Genomic DNA, 23,249 nt, shown 5'->3' with positions numbered 1-23,249 from the left:
TCAGACAAAATGACTTTAAAATAAAGAAAATCACAAGAGAAAAGAAGGGTACTACATAATGATCAAAGGATCAATTCAAGAAGAAGATATAAAAATTGTAAATATGGATGCACCTAACATAGGAGCACCTCAATATATAAGGAAACTGATGATAGCCATAAAAGGAGAAGTTGACAGCAACACAATAATAGTGGGAGATCTTAACACCCCGCTTACATCAAGGGACAGATCTTCCAGACAGAGAATCAATAAGGAAACAGAGACCTTAAACAACACCCTAGGCCAGAGAGATTTAACTGAAATTTATAGAACTACCCATCCCAAAGCAGCAGAATATACATTCTTCTTATTGTCTGCACATTGAATATTCTCCAGGATAGGTCACAACTTGGGCCACAGATGAAGCCTTGATTAATTTTAAAAAGTTGAAATGATCCCATGCATTTTCTCTGACCACAATGCTATGAGACTAGTAATCAACTACAACAAAAAACAGCAAAAAACACAAACTCTTGGAAGCTAAACAATAATCTACTGAACAAACAATGGATCACTGAAGTAATCAAAGAGGAAATCAAAAGATACTTAGAGACAAATGACAACAAAGATACAACAACCCAAAACCTATGGGACACAGCAAAAGCAGTTCTGAGTGGAAAATTTATAACAAAACAATCTTATGTCAGGAAAGAAGAAAAATCTCAAATAAACAACCTAACCTTACATCTAGAACAAACAGAGAAGGAAGAAGAGACAAAAATCTAAATTAGCTTATTCTGCAAGGCCACCCACCCTGATACCAAAACCAGACAAGGTTACCACAAAGAAAGAAAATTACAGACCAGTATCACTGCTGAACATAGATAGGAAAGTCCTCAACAAAATACTAGCACACCAAATCCAAATATATATTAAAAGGATCATACACCATGATCAAGTGGGATTTATTCCAGGGATGCAAGGATTCTTCAATATCCACAAATCAATGTGATACACCATATCAACAAACTTAAAAATAAAAACCATATGATCATCTCAATAGATACAGAAAAGGCTTTCAAAAAAATTCAACACCCGTTTCTGACAAAAACTCTCTTGAGAGTGCGCATAGAGGGAACCTACCTCAACATAATAAAAGCCATATATGAAAAACCCACAGCTAACATCATTCTCAGCGGTGAAAAGCTGAAAGAATTCCCACTAAAATCAGGAACAAGACAAGGATGTCTGCTCTCACCACTATTATTCAACATAGTCTTGGAAGTCCTAGCCATGGCAATCAGAGAAGAAAAAGAAATCAAAGGAATACAAATTAGAAAAGAAGTAAAACTATCACTATTTGCAGATGACATGGATACTATACCTAGAAAACCCTAAAGACAGCACCAGAAAACTGTGAGAACTTATCAATGAATTTGGCAAAGTTGCAGGCTACAAAATTAATACACAGAAACCGACTGAATTTCTTTATGCTAACAATGAAAGATCAGAAAGACAAATCAGAGAAATCATCCCATTTACCACTGCATCAAAAACAATAAAATACCTAGGAATAAACTTACCTAAAGAGACAAAAGACCTGTACTCTGAAAACTATAAGACAATGATGAAAGAAATCAAAGATGACACAAACAGATGGAAGGATGTAACACACCCTTGGATCAGAAGAATCAATATTGTCAAAATGACTGTACTACCCAAGGCTATCTACATATTCAATGCAATCCCTATCAAATTACCAAGGACATTCTTCACAGAACTAGAACAGAATATTTTAAAATTTGTATGGAAACACGAGAGACCCCAAATAGCCAAAGCAATATTGAAAAAGAAAAACACATATGGAGGACTCAAGTTTCCTGACTTCAGACAATATGACATAGCTACAGTTATCAAAACAATATGGTAATGGGAATTCCCATCATGACTCAGAGAAATGAACTCAGCTAGTATACATGAGGATGGGGTTTGATCCCTGGCCTCATTCAGTGGGTTAAGGATCCGGCATTGCCAAGAGCTGTGGTGTAGGTTGAAGGCATGGCTCAGATCTACTGTTGCTGTAGCTGTGGTGTAGGCCAGCAGTTAAACGGCTCTGATTCAACCCCTAGCCTGGGAATTTCCATATGCTGCACCTGTGGCCCTATTAAAAAAATAGATGGTACTGGCACAAAAACAGAAATATAAATCAATGGAGCAGGACAGAAAGCCCAGAAACAAACCCAAGTACCTATGGTCAACTGATCTATGACAAAGGAGGAAAGAACATACAGTAGAAGAAAAATAGTCTCTTCAATAAATGGGGCTGGGAAAACTGAAAAACTACATGTTTAAAAAAAATGAAAAAAGAATCCTATCTAATACTATACACAAAAATAAACTCAAAATGGATTAAAGACCTAAATATAAGGCCAGATACTATAAAACTCCTAGAGGAAAACAAAGGCAGAAGCTCTTTGACATAAATCACAGCAACATCTTGTTCGATACATCTCCTAGAATAATGACAATAAAGATACAAATAAACCGGAGTTCCTGTCGTGGCTCTGTGGTTAATGAATCTGACTAGGAATGATGAGGTCACCAGTTTGATCCCTATCCTCGCTCAGTGGGTTAAGGATCTGGCGTTGCTTTGAGCTGTGGTGTAGGTCACAGTCACGGCTCGGATCCAGCATTGCTGTGGCTCTGGTGTAGGCCGGCAACTACAGCTCTCATTAGACCCCTAGCCTGGGAACCTCCATATGCCATGGGTGTGGCCCTAGAAAAGACAAAATAAATAAATAAATAAATAAATAAATAAATAAATATTTTTTTAAAAAGATACAAATAAACCAATGGGACCTAGCTAAACTCAAAAGCTTTTGCACAGTAAAAGAAATATTAAAAAATGAAAAGACAATCCACAGAATGGGAGAAAATAGTTTCAAATGATGCAACAGAAAAGGACCTCATCTCCCCAATACAGAAACAACTCATACAACTCAACAACAAAAAACAAACAACCCAACTGAAAAATTGGCAGAAGACCTAAATAGACAATTCTCCAAAGAAGATACACAGATAGCCAATGGACACATGAAAAAATGCTGAATATCACTCATTATTAGAGAAATTCAAATGAAAACTACAATGAGGTACCACTTCCCACTGATCAGAATGGTCATCATTAATAAATCAACAAATAACAAATGCTAGGGAGGGTGTGGAGAAAAGGGTTCTCTCCTTCACTGTTGGTGGGAATGTAAACTGGTACAACCACTATGGAAAACAGTATGGAGGTACCTCAGAAAACTAAATATAGAACTATCATATGACATAGCAATCCCACTCCTGGGCATATATCTGGACAAAACTCATTTAAATAGATACATGCACCCCTATATTCATCACAACGCTATTCACAATAGCCAAGGCATGGAAACAACCTAAATATCCACTGCCAGATAAATGAATTAAGAAGATGTGGTACATATACACAATGGAATGCTAGTTAGCTGTAAAAAAATCAACTAACACCATTTGCAGCAACATGGATGGAGCTACAGATTCTCATACTAAGTAAAGTAAGCCAGAAAGGACAAATACCTTATGATATCACTTATTTGTGGAATCTAAAATATGGCATGGATGATCCTGTCTACAAAACAGAAATAGATCATGGCCAAGGAGAGCAGATTTGTGGTTCCAGGGGGGAGGGAGTGGGATGGACAGGCAGTTTGGGATTTTTGGATGCAGACTGTTGTATTTGGAATGGATGGACAATGGGGCTCTACTGTACAACACAGAGAACTGTGTGTGACTGGATCACTATGCTGTACAACAGAAACTGAAGAAATATTATAAATCAACTATACTTTAATAATAATAAAAAAGAAACCTTGGTTCAAATCCTGTCAAATGCCTACCTTCTAACTTCAACCTTGCACTTGCCTAATTCCAATCTGTTTGCCTGACAGAACAATTAAATTCCTGCCACTACTCTGTTTCAATACATCTATCAGATTATTAAGCCTTCTTGGTTCCCTACTATTGTGACCCCACCAATCCTATGGTACAACAGAAGACAATCCAATTTTCCTACACTATTTTTTCAGTATCTTGTATATCCTCTCTTCTAAGTCATGACTTTTAACTGGAAAAAGAGAGAGAAATATCTTTACCTTCAAATTCTGAAGTTTTCAAATCATGACTTCAAAATCCTAGAGCTGTTTTCCAGATGTCTTCTGTTGCCTTGTTCATTCCTATGTTAATATACAGAAGTGACTACTGAGCAAAGGTTTGATGTCTTAGAAAGCTTTTCAACATTTCAATACATATCCCTGAAAACAGAAGAACACACATGCCATGACCTCATCACTCACCTGGGAGTCACTAACCAGGGTGGTTTCCTTTCCCCTTCTCAACACTGTACTTCATATTATGAGATATTCTAAGAAGCAAATGATATGGTACTTGCCCTGTAAGATGCCTACATACTAGTTGGGGGGATCACACTGCCAGAAATGAAAAAATTTTATATCGTTATGAAGTTGTAAAACCCTGCAGGATTAGCCTCAAGGAAAATGAGAGCCACTGAATTGCAGTTGTCAGGAAATATTCACATAGGGATGGAAAACTGGACCATAAAGGAGGTCTTGGACACTAAAAGGCAAAAGTAAATTTCATGTCTATTTTCTCAGTGGGTTTTCAATAAATATTTATGAAATGAAACAGGATAGGAAGAAAGCAGGCATTCAGTATTAAGCAGAGGATCTCACAGCAGAGAGGCAAGAAAGCACAAATCATTTCTTACATATGGGAAAGGAAAGCAAATATGACAAATAAACCAAGAGCCCAGGCAAATGTGAGGATTATTACTAACTTCTCTAGCAATGAAGCAAAAGGAAGAACTCAGAGGGTTATAACAGTTACCTGATACAAATGGATTATCTTAATCCCTTTAAACAAAATAAATATATATATAATTATACACATATAAAAACCACCTAGTCTGTATGTTCATCTAATCATCTAATCAACTTCATCACTCACATTTAATTCCTTGGTTTTCTCTAAAGCACACTACATTTCTTAGTGTTACAAACCCTTTGCACCTGCAATTCCTCTGCCACTTGAAATCTCACAGACCCGGTTTTCAGTCATGCATATTCTTCCCTAGGGTTCTCTGCTCAAATGCCACATGTTCCACAAAGACTTTCCCTTCTTTTCCAGGCAGAGTTAGTCGCTCCATTCTCTGTGTGCTAATATTACTTTGTTCATTCTTATTTTAGGAAACTTAACCATGTTTTACTGTGATTTACTTGCTTTGAGAATCTGAATCATTAGCCTGAATGTTTTACAAGGGTAGATTCTATAGGACTAATATTTTCCTACATATGGCATTAGCACACAACACACAACGAGCATTCAGGGAAATGTTGATTAAGTGAATTTATTGCATGTTACCTTATAAGAGCACCACTCAGCAACATAATCAATGAATTCACAGGCTTTATAGAATTTTCAGAAATTCTCACCATTGGGTCTTCTCTTGTCCTGACTCTTGATAATAACAAGGGTTTTAACAATAAAGTGGAAAACATTTTTAGAGAAGTATTTAATGAAACCCATGTAAACATCCTTTTTAGTGATTAACCCTAATATAAACCAATCTCAAGTACTTGAGAAATGTATGGATAACATGTACTACTGAATGTTTTCCTCAAATATCAATAGTCAAATTTTTCACAGGAGCTGGACAATGGTCCATTCAAAACTGGAAAAAATCTATGCAGCTAAATCCTCATGCTTTGGCTAGCTGATGTGCAGGTGAAAAGATGGACATTGTTCTGGAGGTTAAGAAATTCAATGTAATTTCTTCTGGGAGGACAAAAGATTTCTTCTCCATAGGAGACAACTTTTAGGCTTGTTCAAGAGCTTAAACAAACTCAACTAATTTTTTTTCCATGTAGTATCACAGGAGTTCCCTGGTGACTCAGCAGGTTAAGGATATGGAATTGTTACCGCTGTAGCTCTGGTTACAGTTGTGGCACGGGTTCGATCCCTGGTCCAGGAATTTATGCATGCCATGGGCATGGCCAAAAAGAAGGGCAAAAGACTTGACTAGATATTTCTATAAAGATACATAAATAACCAATAAGCACATGAAAAAAATATTCAACATCATGAATCACAACCAAGATGCAAATCAAAGCCCCAATAAGATACAACTTTACACCCACTAGGATAGCTATAGCCAAAACAAAAAAAAATTTTTAATTTAAAATGTAGAATTACAGAAATTACCTTAGTCTGGAAAAAATGTAAACAGTTTATTACCAGTTTGTACCTTCACTATATAAAAACCCTAAAATCATTCTTGTGGAATGTCTGATTTTCAGTGGCATTGTCAGATAGGGAGTAATGAGTTTGAAGAGGATGAAGCTGGAGCCAGAATATGGAAGACTGAATTTTATCAAGTATTCAATAGGATTCACCAAAAATATTTCAGCAGAAAACCAAAGACAGGTCTGGTAGCAGTGATGTGAAGAATGTCAGCCTAAAGTTGGGGAAGATGAGATAGGGGATGTGAGGTAATAAAGTGATGGCTATGAATAAATTTTTTAAAATGAATGCAACTAACATGCAAAGAATTGGCAAGATCCAGTGAGAGACTAGATATAAAGAATGGGAATGTTAAGTTGGTGACCATTAAGCTTTATGGTTGAGGAGTCCCTGGCTAGAATGCAAGAAAGCATTCAGGCCCAAGTAAAAGCTTACAAGAGACAAAGCCAAAATGAGAACTCTGATCTGATTCTCCATCAAATTCTCTTTCCACTACAGCTGTTGCCTAATGTAGAATGTTAAAGCTGGTCTGAAAGACCACAAGCTCCAGCAGACAACTTGATAAAGCATAACAAAAAAGTTCACATTGAGGACTTTTTTTCTTAGAGCATGATTATAATTCTAATTTGTGCTAACTACTTTTAATCTTGGGCAAATCATTTACTTTTGACACTTTTGCTGTTTTACTTGAATTTATTTCTTTGTTAATATTGCACAGATGTTTTTCTTATCTCCCACAATATATTTCTTTGAGGACAGTGATTTGGATAATATATGGATCTTTTACCACTGATTATTTATAATATCCAAGGAGTGTCTCTGTACAACAGTGTCTAATAAATATAAACAGTTGAGAACCACCTGTTAGAAACAGCATGAAGTATTAATACAAATAGAACCTGTTTGCATTAACTTAGGCTAGTGGGGAAGATTCTTGACCTTTTATTAGGCCTCTGACTATCTAAGAACAGTTTCTAGCATTCTTAAGTACCTGATAGCCACAGCCATGTCATACTTTATTATGAGTGCAGAATATGTCCCATTTTACAGGAGAACTGTTTCCCAAGCTCTTTTTCATCCTTCCTCCCAAAGATTTCATATGACAGCAATGAGGGACAAGAGGGACCCTGAGAACAACATTTCAGTTTCAAAGTTAACACAAAGAATGGCTTGGTTTGGCTTCTGTACTTTCAGTGGAGAAAAATGTGGTACACTACATGTTTACATTTCCGTTTCCTCAACTTCTTGTGATTGATAATACTAGTATTCAGTCCTTAACTTCCGTGCAAACTACTTACAGCACCCTAGGGGCAGGCAGCCCACAGGGGAAAGTTTTTGGATTTGTGGAATTCTCCCTGTACAGCATTCAGCTTCAGTATAATCTAAAAGTTCTTGTTCTGGGAACTCTGGCCAGCACACCCCCTTTTCTGGGCACTTTTAAGTTAATGGCTGCAGCAGAAGTGGGTAGGGGAGCTAAGCCAGCAGATGAAAACAAAACTGAGGAAGGACAAGAGGAGGAGAGGTCATAAGGACAAGGAAGTATAGTCTGTGACTAATAAACACTGAGATGGAGTTTTTATATGATTTGTAAAATGTCTTTGGAGGCAATTCCAAGAGAAGTCTCAAAAATGGTCTAAATAATATTACAATCCCTATAGTAAGTGCAGAGCCCCCCAAGAGTACTATTTAAAAGGATAATCATTTGATTCTAGGAGTTATGATTGTTCTTAAAAAAACACATTATGGATTTCCTGGGGGGAAAAAAGTCTTTAGAAGTGCTGCCTTTAGCCAAAAGAGTCTCTGTATATTTTAAGAATTTAAAGTGTCCCTTACTTTATAATTTGTTGCAGTAAAAATAGACATGAATCATAGAGATGAATTTAATCTGATATAGTAGGGCATTAAATTCTATTTTAAGATTGGTTCTTCTGTCATATTGACTAATTTTATATATACATTTTTTCTGTCATATTGACTAATTTTATATATATATATATATACACACACATATATATATATTATATTATTATTATATTTTTAAAGGGCTGCACCCACGGCATATGGAAGTTCCCAGGCTAGGGGTCTAATCAGAGCTACAGGTGCCAGCCTACATCACAGCCACAGCAATGAGGGATCCAAGCCGTATCTTCAACCTACACCACAGCTATAGCAATGCCAGATCTTCAACCCACTGAGTGAAGCCGGGGATCCAACCTGCATCCTTATGGTTACCAGTCAGATTTGTTTCCACTGAGCCATGATGGGAACTCCCATATTGACTAATTTATACATCTAAACACTTTATAGTTATAGGTATATCATTTATAGTTGATCAAACACTTCTAGAAATTTCTACAAAAAGTTGGCTATTAGGTTCCATTATGGGGAAATTAGATACAATTTCTAAATAATTTTATATTATAAAACTTTTAAAAAGGATTATAATTTGCTTAAACATGAAGACTGCTAGAGTAATATTCCAATCCTCATCAGTAGTAAAAATCAAAGGCCTGTATGAGCACATACAGTGACGTCTCACACTGGCTCGGTAAAAAGGAGAGATCCCAAAACAAAATGCAAAGGTCAGTTACAGGCCTCTTCTCTCTTCAGGTCTTGATGTAAAACCAGCCTAACAGTACAGTGAGTCCACAGTGCTGTTAAGGTGGTGAGCTAGCCAAATTTTAGATTGGTAGAGTAGGAATAATATGCAGTGATGAAGACTGGACTATGCTGAAGGGGAGAATATTAGAAATTACAGAATTCAATGATACAGCTGAATCTTGATGTACCTGTATCTTAAATTTATAATTTTAAATTGAATCACTTTGTTGTACAGCAAAAATTATCACAACCTTGTAAACCAACTATACTTCAATAAAACTTAAAAATTTATAATTTTAACTGACCAGGCCAGACTGGCTACTATTAGAACTCAAGGGGGCTTTCCCAACGTGGCGCACCAGAAACAAATCCAACTAGGAACCATCAGGTTGCGGGTTTGATCCCTGGCCTCGCTCAGTGTATCCGACATTGCCATGAACTGTGGTGTAGGTCGCAGATGCAAAGCTTGGATTTGGTGTTGCTGTGGCTACGGCATAGGCCAACAGCTGTAGCTCCGATTAGACCCCTAGCCTGGGAACCTCCATATGCTAAAAGCATAAAAAAGAGAAAAGAACCCAAGGGACTGAAGTTTAGGAATCTTGTTTTAATTTAGCACCCTGGACAATTCAGATTTTTGTTCTGGTTTGATCACCCTGTGTAAAAGGGACAGCAAGGATCAGAAAATAGAAAAAGATGGCGTTCAAAAATAATTATCCCAACCTTATGGGTTTCCAATATCAAATGCCTGATCAGAATCTAACTCTTACTCAAAGTATTTCCTTCTTGGTAGTATATTAAAGACATAACCCAGCAGTAGTAATACTTGATGTTTTCCAATTATTTAATAACAGTAAGAAACGGTACATTTTCTCATTGGAATTCATAGGTGATAGGCAAAAGGTATGAAAGAGAAAGGTCTCTTTAGATTAAACACAGAAGTAAAAGGTAGCAACTGATAAAAGTTATTAAGAGTAAACTCAGCAAGAGAGAAGTGATAAACCATTCAACCGCCTGATGAATCCATTTGGCTCACACTTCTTGTGGTGTAGATGCCTTCTCCTCTGTCCTTAGAAAAGAATAAAAAGAGTAAGGCAAAAGGTGGTTTCCTCCTATTTCAAGGGAATTGAGGGTACAGGATGAGGCTGCCTGTAATCTTAAATTCTTTTTTTCTAAATTTAAAACTTTTCTGCTATTTGAAAGAGACATTGGGTTGGGCTGGGCCATGCTTGCTATCAATATCAAGTGTTGCAATTAGCACCACAAATCCTCCACTAGGACTGAGTCTTGGCACCATGCTTTGTCCATCATCAGCTTGAACATGAGAAAAGGCAAGCATGACTGCCATTCTTGGGAAGAAATAGCAGCTGTGAAAAGTGATGGAAAGCACAGGAGATATCAGAACCTGGAGAAAGGATGACAGTAAAAGAAGTGAGGTAGAAAGCTGGTTCTTTACTCCTCCAAGTGCCAGCTAAAAAGACTTAGAATCGGCGAATCCCCATGCAGCAAGTACAGGTGAAATTGGAAGATGCCCCAAGAAATGATCTGGTGTTCCCACCTAGCTTATTTTTCAGCTCAGTCTCTTAACAACATTGGAAATATTTGGAGGTCAACATCTCTCTTTTTTACCTAGAAGTTACAGGAGAGGACGAATAGAGATGGCAGACAATAAAAAAAAAAAAAGGATTATGAGAGAAGTCTGCATTATATATGGATAGAACTCACCCCATAATTCTAAGGACTTCTCAAAATTACAAGGGAAGGAAGGCAGAGCTTACTAGATATTTGAGGTGTTAAGAGAGACAGGCTAACAAAGCAAACTTAGTGACTGGCTTAATAAATCTACCACTTTGAAACTCTGTTCTTTATCTAAAGAGAGTGAGAAGAACAAGTTCAGAGAAGAAGCCAGTGTTACAAATTAAGATATTTGAAAGAGAAATTGGGCCTCTCTTTCCCTTTTCTTACACTATTACTTTCCTTCACCAGAAAATATACTTAGACCATACTGCAATAGGGCTCATCAAATGGATACCACCATGCAGTTCACTTGTGCCCCTTGCTAGATTCTGATTTCCCTATATGATATAAAAGGCTCCTGAACCTCCATTCATTCTTTGCTAAAATGCCTAAATAACCTATATTTAGGAGATAAAAAAGCATATTTACAATATGCTTATTACCGTAGAGTTTCCAAATCAGGGTTACGGAAGAAACTATTCTGAAAACTATCTTTCCATAACCCAACATGTCCATATATTACGAGTCCTTAACAAAGCATGGGTTTTGTTTTCACATTTCCAGGCAGAAAATCTACCCCTTGGCAGACCTTAAACTTTACCTGATAAACATTATAAACCTTCAGTCCAGGCTCCTCAATCTCTAATATATCCATTAATACCCCACCAAACAACAAAATATATCCACTTATCACAGTTCAATCCCATTTGAGCATCTGTAGCCACTATCTTGATATAATCATGTTCCAAAAGCTGCCTGAGTGTCCAATAGCAGCAAAGTCCCAATTAGGATAGACATGTTGACACCAATAATACTGAAGGTTGGTTTTAACTGCATTTTTTGTCAGTCTGGCTGGGAAGATCTGGACAGCTGGAAGTGAGCTTCTCCATCATTTTCTGTTTCTTTCTTTGTATCAATTTTCCACCTGTGAAGCCCAACACCCCACCACCAAGTGCAGCTGCAATTCCTGCCACTTTGAAGCCTGCAAGGAGGCCAATCGGACCCCCCACCATTCCTCCAATGAGTGCACCTGCCACAGGCAGAGCTGCCAGCTTGTATTTTGCAGCCTGTAAAAAAAAAAAAAAAAAAGAAAAAAAAATTCAATTTAGAAATTGAGTTGAGAATATCTCCCTGTGGTGATGTGCATTTTCCTCTCATTACTCCTGGCAATGCCTCTTTAACTCGTGGTACATAATTAACCTTAGAGATGGTTCCGGGGTTGGGGGTGGAGAGAAAGTATTCCACAGGTACTAAAATTGCTCCAGATCTCAGAGAAATGAGCTACAAAGAGTGGACTGCTACAAATTGATTTTACTTGCAAAACAATCAATCCACTAACTATCTAGCTGACTTATTGAAACAGTTTCAGCAGCCACAGATACTCTCAAAGCTTTTATGTTGCACAGAGATTATTCCATGCTACCTACCTGGGGTTAAAAGCAACATTCTATGGGAAATGACAGACCCAACTCCAAGTGTGCAGTCACATCCTTATACTTTTGTCCCTACTGGATTCCAGCAACCTCTCCACTTCTCTCCCTGCAAATATTCCCCTGCAACACCAAATGCCTTACAGTGGGGCTTCAGTTTATTCTCTCTTTTGAAAAAATTTCTCTCCCAACAGAATGAATCTTAGAGTAGAATATTACAACAGCCATTGATTTCCTGCACTACCTATGTGTCATTTCTTCCTTATTTTCTTAATTGCTGGTTCCCTCAACATTAAAGAGAGCAGATCAATTGGGTTAATACTAGGGATTCCTGAGAGCCAGAGCACCATTGATTTGTCAGCAGGAGCAGAATCTTACCTTCCCCAAGTTTTTGGTTCCCTCTTCAACATTCACAGCAGCACTGTTGACATGGTCTTCAATGCTGTCAATCTTCTCCTGCTGAGACTAGATGCAAAGGAATTATGAGTGAGCATTCCTGCTGGGGAGCAGCAGTCAGCCAATACACACTATTTTAATTCCTGTAATCAGGGCCCCATGTGCTGCAGACTTGCAGTCTTAACAGCAGTTGATTAATAGCATCTGATAAACTATGTCAAAAGTACAAATTCACTTGTATGAAAAAAAGGTGACAATTATTAGATAAGAAAAGGTGACAACTTTATAGGAAAAAGCATCTCACACTAAAATTCATTCAAACATACAAACATATTATTCTCCAAATGAACTTACTTTCCAGGAGGAAAAAAACCCAAGTAAGAATTTACATGTCATACTGGGTTTATAGAAAAAAAAAAAAACAAAATCAAACCAAAAAACCTTTCCAACTTACTTACCTCCTTTGAAGATTCAGTTTAAAAAAACAGGCAAATTTGCTGTAGTAGTTAAATGCCTTTGATCTAATAAACACAAGTTATGTTTTAGGAATAAGATCATAATATGGCTTGATCTGCCATGAAATATTTCCACTTCTGATATGCACCAAAGAGCAGTGAATAAATTTACTATCCTTGTCTTATACCTGCACATTTTAATACATTTTAAAATCATGACAATTTAAAATGTTTCAGATTAAATACATTAATAAAGCATTCTACATAAAATGGCAACACCTGTGCTGACACAAAAGAAATTTTGATGCATGGAATCTCTGGATAGAAGGAATATTCAGGTCATTGAGTGCAGTTTTCCCCTCAGCTGTGTGAAGCCCCACTACAACTTCTGACAAGTGGTTACAGAACCTCTGCTCAAACAACTCCAGTGATAGGAACTCACTTTTTGCCACAGGAACATAGTCACACTTAAAAAAAAGAAAAAGAAAAAAAAGAGTACATTTTTCTTTTTGGATGACCAGCAGCATATGGAGTTCCCAGGCCAGGGATCAGATCCAAGCCTTAGTTGCAACCTATGCTGCAGTCATGGCAATGCTGGATTCTTTAACCCACTGTGCTGGGCTAGAGATCAAACCCGCATCCAGGTGCCACAGAGATGCTGCCAATCTTGTTGGACCACAGTGGGAACTCCTATATCTCCACTTTTAAATGAATCTTATAAGGAATAACACACAGCCATTTTTATGGTATATATACTTTGATTAGTTCTGACAAATGTATAAATCCATGTAGCCCTGAACACATCAAAATACAGACTATTTACTTTTTGTTTTTAATTCACAGAAAAAAGAAGAGAGCCCTTCTTGATCCCAGCTAGATGCTAACTTCTACAATGATTGTGAAATAATTAGACTTTAATCCTTAAGTATTTGATTCCTTATATAATTGACCTTTTCACTTATAATGAAGTGGTTTTAACTATCACTCTTCTAATTCCAATCACTGTTTCATTTGAGAACATAAAACCCAAACAACACAGCTAATTCCCCGCTCCCCCTGCCGCCAATTGCTTCCTATTAGTATCAGTGATATTTCTTCTTATACACCAAGCATACCCTTTTCACTGTTAGAACTTTCACGGCATCCCTTCATTCCTATATTCTCCACCACTATCTTGACATCTGTAAACAATCTCTAATAAAGTCCCCTACTTTTCCTTCCAGCATCTCTCTCAGAGCCAAATACACAAGTGGCTCTCATACTTGAGTGTCCACCAGAATCACCTGGAGGACTCTCAAAATACAGGGTGCTGGACCTGAACCCCAGAATTTCTGGTTTAGCAAACTTGAGATAAGCCCAAAAATTTGCATCTCTAATGAGTTCCCAGGTGATGCTGATGGTACATCTCCATGATCCTCATACTTTAAAAACTACTAGTATATAGACACCAGAGGACTAAGGGCACAAACTTTGGTCAAATGTCCCATGTTCAAATCCTAGCACTGTGTATACCCTTGGACAAATTACTCAAGCTCTCCAGATGTCAGTATTCTCATCTGCCAAGTGAGGATAATACTTACACCTCACAGAAATGAAGTGAAGAAAAAATGAGATACTATGAAATATTAGAGGAAAACTTAAAAAGTCATCTTGATCTTCCAATGAAAGCTTAACTCCCATCTCTATTTTCTATCAAAAAATATATTAAACTTTTTCATATGATGCTTGAAAATTCTAGGGCAATGAAACATCAAATCTCTCTCAGCATTCATTCAATTTAGCTTTTTCTAAGAAAAGAAAACTTCTTTTATGTTAACTTTCGTTTTCAAAGGGCCAGCACTAATAATATCCAACTTGTCTGGATTTCTGCCATTATTTCTGTTTGGGAAATCCCCAACACTTTCTGTTCCTGCCTGAAAGTCTATCCTAGCAGATAAATCACAGGTAATAAACTCTATCATCAACCATCATATCTTGATGAGTTAAGGAGAGGGAAAATAGCCCAACATATCTCTTTTCTCTCAGTCCTCAAATAATTCCATCCAAATGGCAGAGGCTTCCAGGATTACTGCCATTATTTCAAAGCCTCAGGGAAATATTTTTCAGTGATCCTTTTTAAAAAGGTTGGCTATTGGAGTTCCCGTCATGGCGCAGTGGTTAACGTCCGACTAGGAACCATGAGGTTGCAGGTTCGCTCCCTGGCCTTGCTCAGTGGGTTAAAGATCCGGCGTTGCCGTGAGCTGTGGTGTAGGTCGCAGACGCGGCTCGGATCCCGCGTTGCTGTGGCTCTGGCGTAGGCTGGTGGCTACAGCTCTGATTTGACCCCTAGCCTGGGAACCTCCATATGCCGTGGGAGCGGCCCAAGAAATAGCGAAAAAGACAAAAAAAAAAAAAAAGAAAAAAAGAAAAAAGGTTGGCTATTAAAGCTTTATGACTTTTTTAAATAAAGGAAAATTTAAAAATTATTTTAATATTTTTCTACAAAACTCCTTTGAAAAAACTGGAGAAGGACCACAAATAAAGTCTGAGATCACAAACTATTTGAACAGTAATGTTCCCCATCACTGCAATCACCAATACTTGATGAGGCCTGTCTCACCCTAGACAGTGGTCCACACTTGTAAGGACATATTTACTATCAGGAAGCTTACTTAAATAAGGGCATGCAGAGAAGGCAGAGAGCAGTCTAACTGCTATCCTGGGATCAATAGTTGGCCCTCTTTCTTTCTACATTTTCTTCTTTCCCTATTTTGCTTAATTTGAATCTCAATCTTTGTCCATATCTTCAAATTCTATTCCTTGAGTAAGGAAGACTCAATGATACAATAATTACATAGTTAGGCAGCAAAACAATGTCAGAGTTGAATCACTGTCCATAGAATGCCAAACTAGACTCCATCCAGGGCTGAATCTGGTCACCACTTGTCCACCATGGCCTTGGCTTTTTTTCCTTTCTTTTTTTTTTTCTTTCTTTTTTTTTTTTTTTTTTTTTTAAATCTTTTTAGGGCCACACCTGTTGCATACAGAAGTTCCCAGGCTAAGGGTCGAATCAGAGCTGCAGTCTCTAGCCTGTGCCACAGCCACAGCAACACAGGATCTGAGCCACATCTGTGGCCTACACCACGGCTTGGGGCAATGCCAGATCCTTAACCCACTGAGGGAGGCAAGAGATCAAACCTGTATCCCCATGGATATCAAGCTGGGTTCTTGAACTGCTGAGCAAGAATGGAACTTGCTATCCTTGGCTCTTTATGCTGAGCCAAACCATACATATACAACCTTACCCATGACAGGACACAAAGCTCCTAACAACCACGGTGGCTCAGAAGCCTCCTCATCTCTACCAACCTTCCCCTTTTGCTTCTGGTTTGCTTATGTTTGCTTTCATCTGCCTAGGCCTCCCAAATCTGACAACCATTAAACTTCCTGACATTTTATATTTTGGCACCTCATAAATTTTCTCAGCATCCCTTTAACAGTGAGTTAAAAACCATTATGAGGGACACTGCAGTGTTTCTCAAACTAGAGTACTGTAAAAACTTTTCCCTTTTTAAAAGAAAATAATTCTCCAAAGACTCTAAGAATACATCTACAGATTTTAAGAAATACTGATTTAAGTTCCCTTACCTGCCTGAAAAAAATAACAGAATCTTAGTGAACCTGAGATCCTAGAAACAATGTGATTTATTAAATAAATATTTGCCAAGTAGAATGTAACTTGGGCATTTAAGGTTAAACCTAATGAAGAATGGTTTTCCCTTGCTGGTAGTTATGTAATTTTATTAAAGTGCTTGGAAACCTACAGTTTAAGAAGTTAATGTCAAAACTCCAGATATTCTCCTGGAGTTCCTGTCATGGCTCAGGTGAAAAGAATCTGACTAGTAACCATGATAACACAGGTTCGACTTCTGATCTCCCTCAGCAGGTTAAGGATCCAGCATTGCTGTGAGCTATGGCGTAGGTTGCAGATGAGGCTCAGATCTGGCATTGCTATAGCTGTGGCGTAGGCCAGCAGATACAGCGATTCAACCCCTAGCCTAGAAACCTCCATATGCCGCAGGTGTGGCCCTAAAAAGACAACAAAACAAAACAAAACCTCCAGGTTATTTTACTTTATTCTTCATTCTCGAAACTCCAGCTAGTTGCCATCTTAGACCCTGACCGATTCATGTAACATTTGAGTTATCTTGGTTCTGACTCCAGAGATACATAACCTACTACTCCTTAATCACATGCAATCACATACACAGAAAAGCCCAGAAACACAAACACTATGACATACAGGCAGAGCATACTGGCCTACAGTAGGCAATAAAGAGAGTAGGTAAGTATGCTCATGACATTACAAGATTCAGCAATAGGAAAGGGACTACATGAACTACAGTACCAAAATGTCTCAAGGTATGGGGTGATGGCAAAGAGAGAATCAAACAAAGGAGGGACAAAGGCAAGAATGTAGTGGGTCGGTGACAGGGAAATAACAGACATTATCTCATGTTGTTCTCCCATTAATTTACAAAGCTCACTGTGATCAACATTCTGAAGGTCACAGAGGTAATAAATGGGAAGTATTTGATTTAATTCATTACAAGCCAGTTTTCATGCATTGGGTATAAAACTGGATTATACAAGCCAAAGGGAATAAGGCATAAGATAGAGACAAAACTGGACTAGCAGCAAGGATGACATGCTATTGAGTGAATGGCACAGAGTTTCTCAATTTCCCCTTGACTAGAAATAAGGCTGGTTCCATAGTTAAAGGAATAGAAGAGGGTACTTAAGCAATAAAGTTTGAAGAAAAATAAGCAGGGTGCCTAGTAGATATTAATTTATTAACATCTACTGGACCACACCTAGATCTCTCAATGGCTTTGCAAGTATTTTTTTTATTGTGGTAAAATATAGATAACAAACTTTACAATTTTAAGTGTACAATTCAACGGCCTTAAGTACATTCACAATGTTATGTAACTATCTTGCCTGACTTATAGGTTCTTTTTTTATACTATTCTCTATTCTTCATTGAGGTTAGCATAATACCATGCACATAGAAAGCACTCCATGAATATATGGTTAATTTGCCTAAACACTATCATGTCCATGTGATGATAATGAGAGGATGTGGTCACTCTAGTTATGTTCCCAAGTCATGTGGTGTCTAAATGGAGTTTCTGTTGTGTCCTTGACCATGTGGTCATGAGAACTCAGTCACCCTAGGAATAGTCATCAGGGATTCTCCTTTGAGCTTTTGTCTAATATCATTCTGTCTCATGTCCTTACACAGACTATTATAAATAGGACATTTGTATAGAGCCATGGATATACCCAGTTTTCCTGCACAAATCTTCCTTAAATTAGGGGTTAGGAGCTGCTTACATAACCTAATCAGATATATAACTTCTTAAACTGTCACAAAGCCTTATTTTCTTTTCATGTGCCTGTCCCATTGGAAGGAAAATGTTTTCATCTTGAATGAGAAGCACTCTGTACATGTTTAGTTTGTTTTTTTTTAATCAACTTTATTGACGTATAATTTACATACCTTGTAACTCATATATTTTTATGTGTACATATTTATGACTTCTGGCAAATGCAAATTATCTGTGTAAACATATATGCACAGACATTACAAACTGCATTTACAAACTGTGATATAACGACTGAATAAACCTTGATTCTAAAACCAACAAATATTTTGGGATGTTAATTGTATTATTCTCTTTTATATGCAACTATATTAACAGACTGTACAGATACCTAATTCAGAAACATTTTGTTCTGATTTAGAAGTAGAAAAAAAGGAAAATCCTTTAAACAATTTACTTTATTCAATTTAAGGCATTACTTTTCAAGAAAAATCCACAAATTAGAAGACAAGCAGTTAAGTGGCTAGTACTAAAAAGCCTAGAAGTCGTATTTTAGGACAAACACACTAGAGAATCAAGGGTTCTTAAGAAAATATTGTGAGGTATGCAAAGAAGGATAACTGTGATCTTATAGAGTTAAAAAACTTTTTCTTTTTTATTCTTCCATTATGGTTTATTACAGGATATTGAATATAGTTCCTGCCATACAGTAGGACCTTGCTGTTTATGGTTTATTACAGGATATTGAATATAGTTCCTGCCATACATAGGACCTTGCTGTTTACCCATTCTATACATAATAGCTTCCATCTGCTAATCCCAAACTCCCAATCTATTCATCTCTCACTTCCCCTCCCTCTAGGCAACTATAAGTCTGTTCTCTATGTCTGTGAGTCTGTTTGTTTTGTAAATAAGCCCATTTGTGTCATTTTATTTATTGATTTATTTTTTTAGGGCTGCACCCATGGCATATGAAAGTTCCCAAGTTAGGGGTCAAATCAGAGCTACAGCTGCCAGCCTACACCACAGCCACAGCAACACAGGATCCGAGCCGCGTCTGCTACCTACACCACAGATCATGGCAATGCTGGATCCTTAACCCACTGAGCGAGGCCAGGGATAGAACCCGCAACCTCATGGTTCCTAGTCGGATTCGTTTCCGCTGTGCCACAATGGAAACTCCCCCCATTTGTGACATTTTAGATTCCACATATAAGTTATATCATATGGTATTTATCTTCCTGACTTTGCTTAATCTCTGATTGCATCCATGTTGCTGCAAATGGCAATATTTCATTCTTTTTTATGGCTGAGTAGTATTCCATTGTTTATATGTACCACATCTTCTTTTTCTTCTATTGTTTTTTAAACAAAATGCCCTGTCTTCTTTATCCATTCATCTTTTGATGGATAGTTACCTTCCATGTTTTGGCTATTATAAATAGTGTGCTACTATAAACACTGTGGTGCATATATCTCTTCAAATGACAGTTTCGTCCAGATATATGCTTAGGAGTAGAAGTGGTGGATCATATGGCAACCCTATGTTTAGTTTTTTGAGGAATCTCCATATTGTTTCCCATAGTGGCCGCACAAACTTACACTTCCACCAACATTGTAGAAGTGTTCCCTTTTCTCCACACCTCCTCCAGCACTTGTTATTTGTAGAATTTTATTTATTTTTGCCTGCTGTACAGCATGGGGATCAAGTTATTCTTACATGTATACATTTTTCCCCCACCCTTTAGTCTGTTGCAATATGAGTATCTAGACATAGTTCTCAATGCTACTCAGTAGGATATCCTTGTAAATCTATTCTAAGTTGTATCTGATAACCCCAGGCTCCCGATCCCTCCCACTACATCTACAGATTTTAAGAAATACTGATTTAAGTTCCCTTACCTGCCTGAAAAAAATAACAGAATCTTAGTGAACCTGAGATCCTAGAAACAATGTGATTTATTAAATAAATATTTGCCAAGTAGAATGTAACTTGGGCATTTAAGGTTAAACCTAATGAAGAATGGTTTTCCCTTGCTGGTAGTTATGTAATTTTATTAAAGTGCTTGGAAACCTACAGTTTAAGAAGTTAATGTCAAAACTCCAGATATTCTCCTGGAGTTCCTGTCATGGCTCAGGTGAAAAGAATCTGACTAGTAACCATGATAACACAGGTTCGACTTCTGATCTCCCTCAGCAGGTTAAGGATCCAGCATTGCTGTGAGCTATGGCGTAGGTTGCAGATGAGGCTCAGATCTGGCATTGCTATAGCTGTGGCGTAGGCCAGCAGATACAGCGATTCAACCCCTAGCCTAGAAACCTCCATATGCCGCAGGTGTGGCCCTAAAAAGACAACAAAACAAAACAAAACCTCCAGGTTATTTTACTTTATTCTTCATTCTCGAAACTCCAGCTAGTTGCCATCTTAGACCCTGACCGATTCATGTAACATTTGAGTTATCTTGGTTCTGACTCCAGAGATACATAACCTACTACTCCTTAATCACATGCAATCACATACACAGAAAAGCCCAGAAACACAAACACTATGACATACAGGCAGAGCATACTGGCCTACAGTAGGCAATAAAGAGAGTAGGTAAGTATGCTCATGACATTACAAGATTCAGCAATAGGAAAGGGACTACATGAACTACAGTACCAAAATGTCTCAAGGTATGGGGTGATGGCAAAGAGAGAATCAAACAAAGGAGGGACAAAGGCAAGAATGTAGTGGGTCGGTGACAGGGAAATAACAGACATTATCTCATGTTGTTCTCCCATTAATTTACAAAGCTCACTGTGATCAACATTCTGAAGGTCACAGAGGTAATAAATGGGAAGTATTTGATTTAATTCATTACAAGCCAGTTTTCATGCATTGGGTATAAAACTGGATTATACAAGCCAAAGGGAATAAGGCATAAGATAGAGACAAAACTGGACTAGCAGCAAGGATGACATGCTATTGAGTGAATGGCACAGAGTTTCTCAATTTCCCCTTGACTAGAAATAAGGCTGGTTCCATAGTTAAAGGAATAGAAGAGGGTACTTAAGCAATAAAGTTTGAAGAAAAATAAGCAGGGTGCCTAGTAGATATTAATTTATTAACATCTACTGGACCACACCTAGATCTCTCAATGGCTTTGCAAGTATTTTTTTTATTGTGGTAAAATATAGATAACAAACTTTACAATTTTAAGTGTACAATTCAACGGCCTTAAGTACATTCACAATGTTATGTAACTATCTTGCCTGACTTATAGGTTCTTTTTTTATACTATTCTCTATTCTTCATTGAGGTTAGCATAATACCATGCACATAGAAAGCACTCCATGAATATATGGTTAATTTGCCTAAACACTATCATGTCCATGTGATGATAATGAGAGGATGTGGTCACTCTAGTTATGTTCCCAAGTCATGTGGTGTCTAAATGGAGTTTCTGTTGTGTCCTTGACCATGTGGTCATGAGAACTCAGTCACCCTAGGAATAGTCATCAGGGATTCTCCTTTGAGCTTTTGTCTAATATCATTCTGTCTCATGTCCTTACACAGACTATTATAAATAGGACATTTGTATAGAGCCATGGATATACCCAGTTTTCCTGCACAAATCTTCCTTAAATTAGGGGTTAGGAGCTGCTTACATAACCTAATCAGATATATAACTTCTTAAACTGTCACAAAGCCTTATTTTCTTTTCATGTGCCTGTCCCATTGGAAGGAAAATGTTTTCATCTTGAATGAGAAGCACTCTGTACATGTTTAGTTTGTTTTTTTTTAATCAACTTTATTGACGTATAATTTACATACCTTGTAACTCATATATTTTTATGTGTACATATTTATGACTTCTGGCAAATGCAAATTATCTGTGTAAACATATATGCACAGACATTACAAACTGCATTTACAAACTGTGATATAACGACTGAATAAACCTTGATTCTAAAACCAACAAATATTTTGGGATGTTAATTGTATTATTCTCTTTTATATGCAACTATATTAACAGACTGTACAGATACCTAATTCAGAAACATTTTGTTCTGATTTAGAAGTAGAAAAAAAGGAAAATCCTTTAAACAATTTACTTTATTCAATTTAAGGCATTACTTTTCAAGAAAAATCCACAAATTAGAAGACAAGCAGTTAAGTGGCTAGTACTAAAAAGCCTAGAAGTCGTATTTTAGGACAAACACACTAGAGAATCAAGGGTTCTTAAGAAAATATTGTGAGGTATGCAAAGAAGGATAACTGTGATCTTATAGAGTTAAAAAACTTTTTCTTTTTTATTCTTCCATTATGGTTTATTACAGGATATTGAATATAGTTCCTGCCATACAGTAGGACCTTGCTGTTTATGGTTTATTACAGGATATTGAATATAGTTCCTGCCATACATAGGACCTTGCTGTTTACCCATTCTATACATAATAGCTTCCATCTGCTAATCCCAAACTCCCAATCTATTCATCTCTCACTTCCCCTCCCTCTAGGCAACTATAAGTCTGTTCTCTATGTCTGTGAGTCTGTTTGTTTTGTAAATAAGCCCATTTGTGTCATTTTATTTATTGATTTATTTTTTTAGGGCTGCACCCATGGCATATGAAAGTTCCCAAGTTAGGGGTCAAATCAGAGCTACAGCTGCCAGCCTACACCACAGCCACAGCAACACAGGATCCGAGCCGCGTCTGCTACCTACACCACAGATCATGGCAATGCTGGATCCTTAACCCACTGAGCGAGGCCAGGGATAGAACCCGCAACCTCATGGTTCCTAGTCGGATTCGTTTCCGCTGTGCCACAATGGAAACTCCCCCCATTTGTGACATTTTAGATTCCACATATAAGTTATATCATATGGTATTTATCTTCCTGACTTTGCTTAATCTCTGATTGCATCCATGTTGCTGCAAATGGCAATATTTCATTCTTTTTT

General features: G+C 37.4%; 1 protein-coding gene across 3 annotated transcripts in view; it reads right to left on the bottom strand.

The window, feature by feature from the left end:
* Nucleotides 1–23,249, bottom strand: part of STX17 (syntaxin 17) — a 127,808-nt gene that overhangs the window by 12,527 nt on the left and 92,032 nt on the right. For 2 of the 3 annotated variants that reach the window (XM_021066679.1, XM_005660277.3), the window contains 2 exons: nt 12,465–12,551; nt 5,413–11,723 (listed from right to left, as the gene is read on the bottom strand). In XM_021066679.1, the coding sequence (XP_020922338.1) occupies nt 11,484–11,723; nt 12,465–12,551 (327 nt within the window). In that variant the 3' untranslated portion in view covers nt 5,413–11,483. Of the gene's footprint in view, nt 1–4,157; nt 11,724–12,464; nt 12,552–23,249 lie in introns of those variants that run through there. The other variant, XR_002336997.1, reaches the window with a different exon arrangement.

The sequence above is a fragment of the Sus scrofa genome, chromosome 1 (genome assembly GCF_000003025.6).
Source record: "Sus scrofa isolate TJ Tabasco breed Duroc chromosome 1, Sscrofa11.1, whole genome shotgun sequence".
NCBI classification, from domain to species: Eukaryota; Metazoa; Chordata; class Mammalia; order Artiodactyla; family Suidae; genus Sus; species Sus scrofa.
The sequence above is the reverse complement of the archived record's forward strand: the minus strand, read 5'-3'. Positions and strand labels throughout refer to the sequence as shown.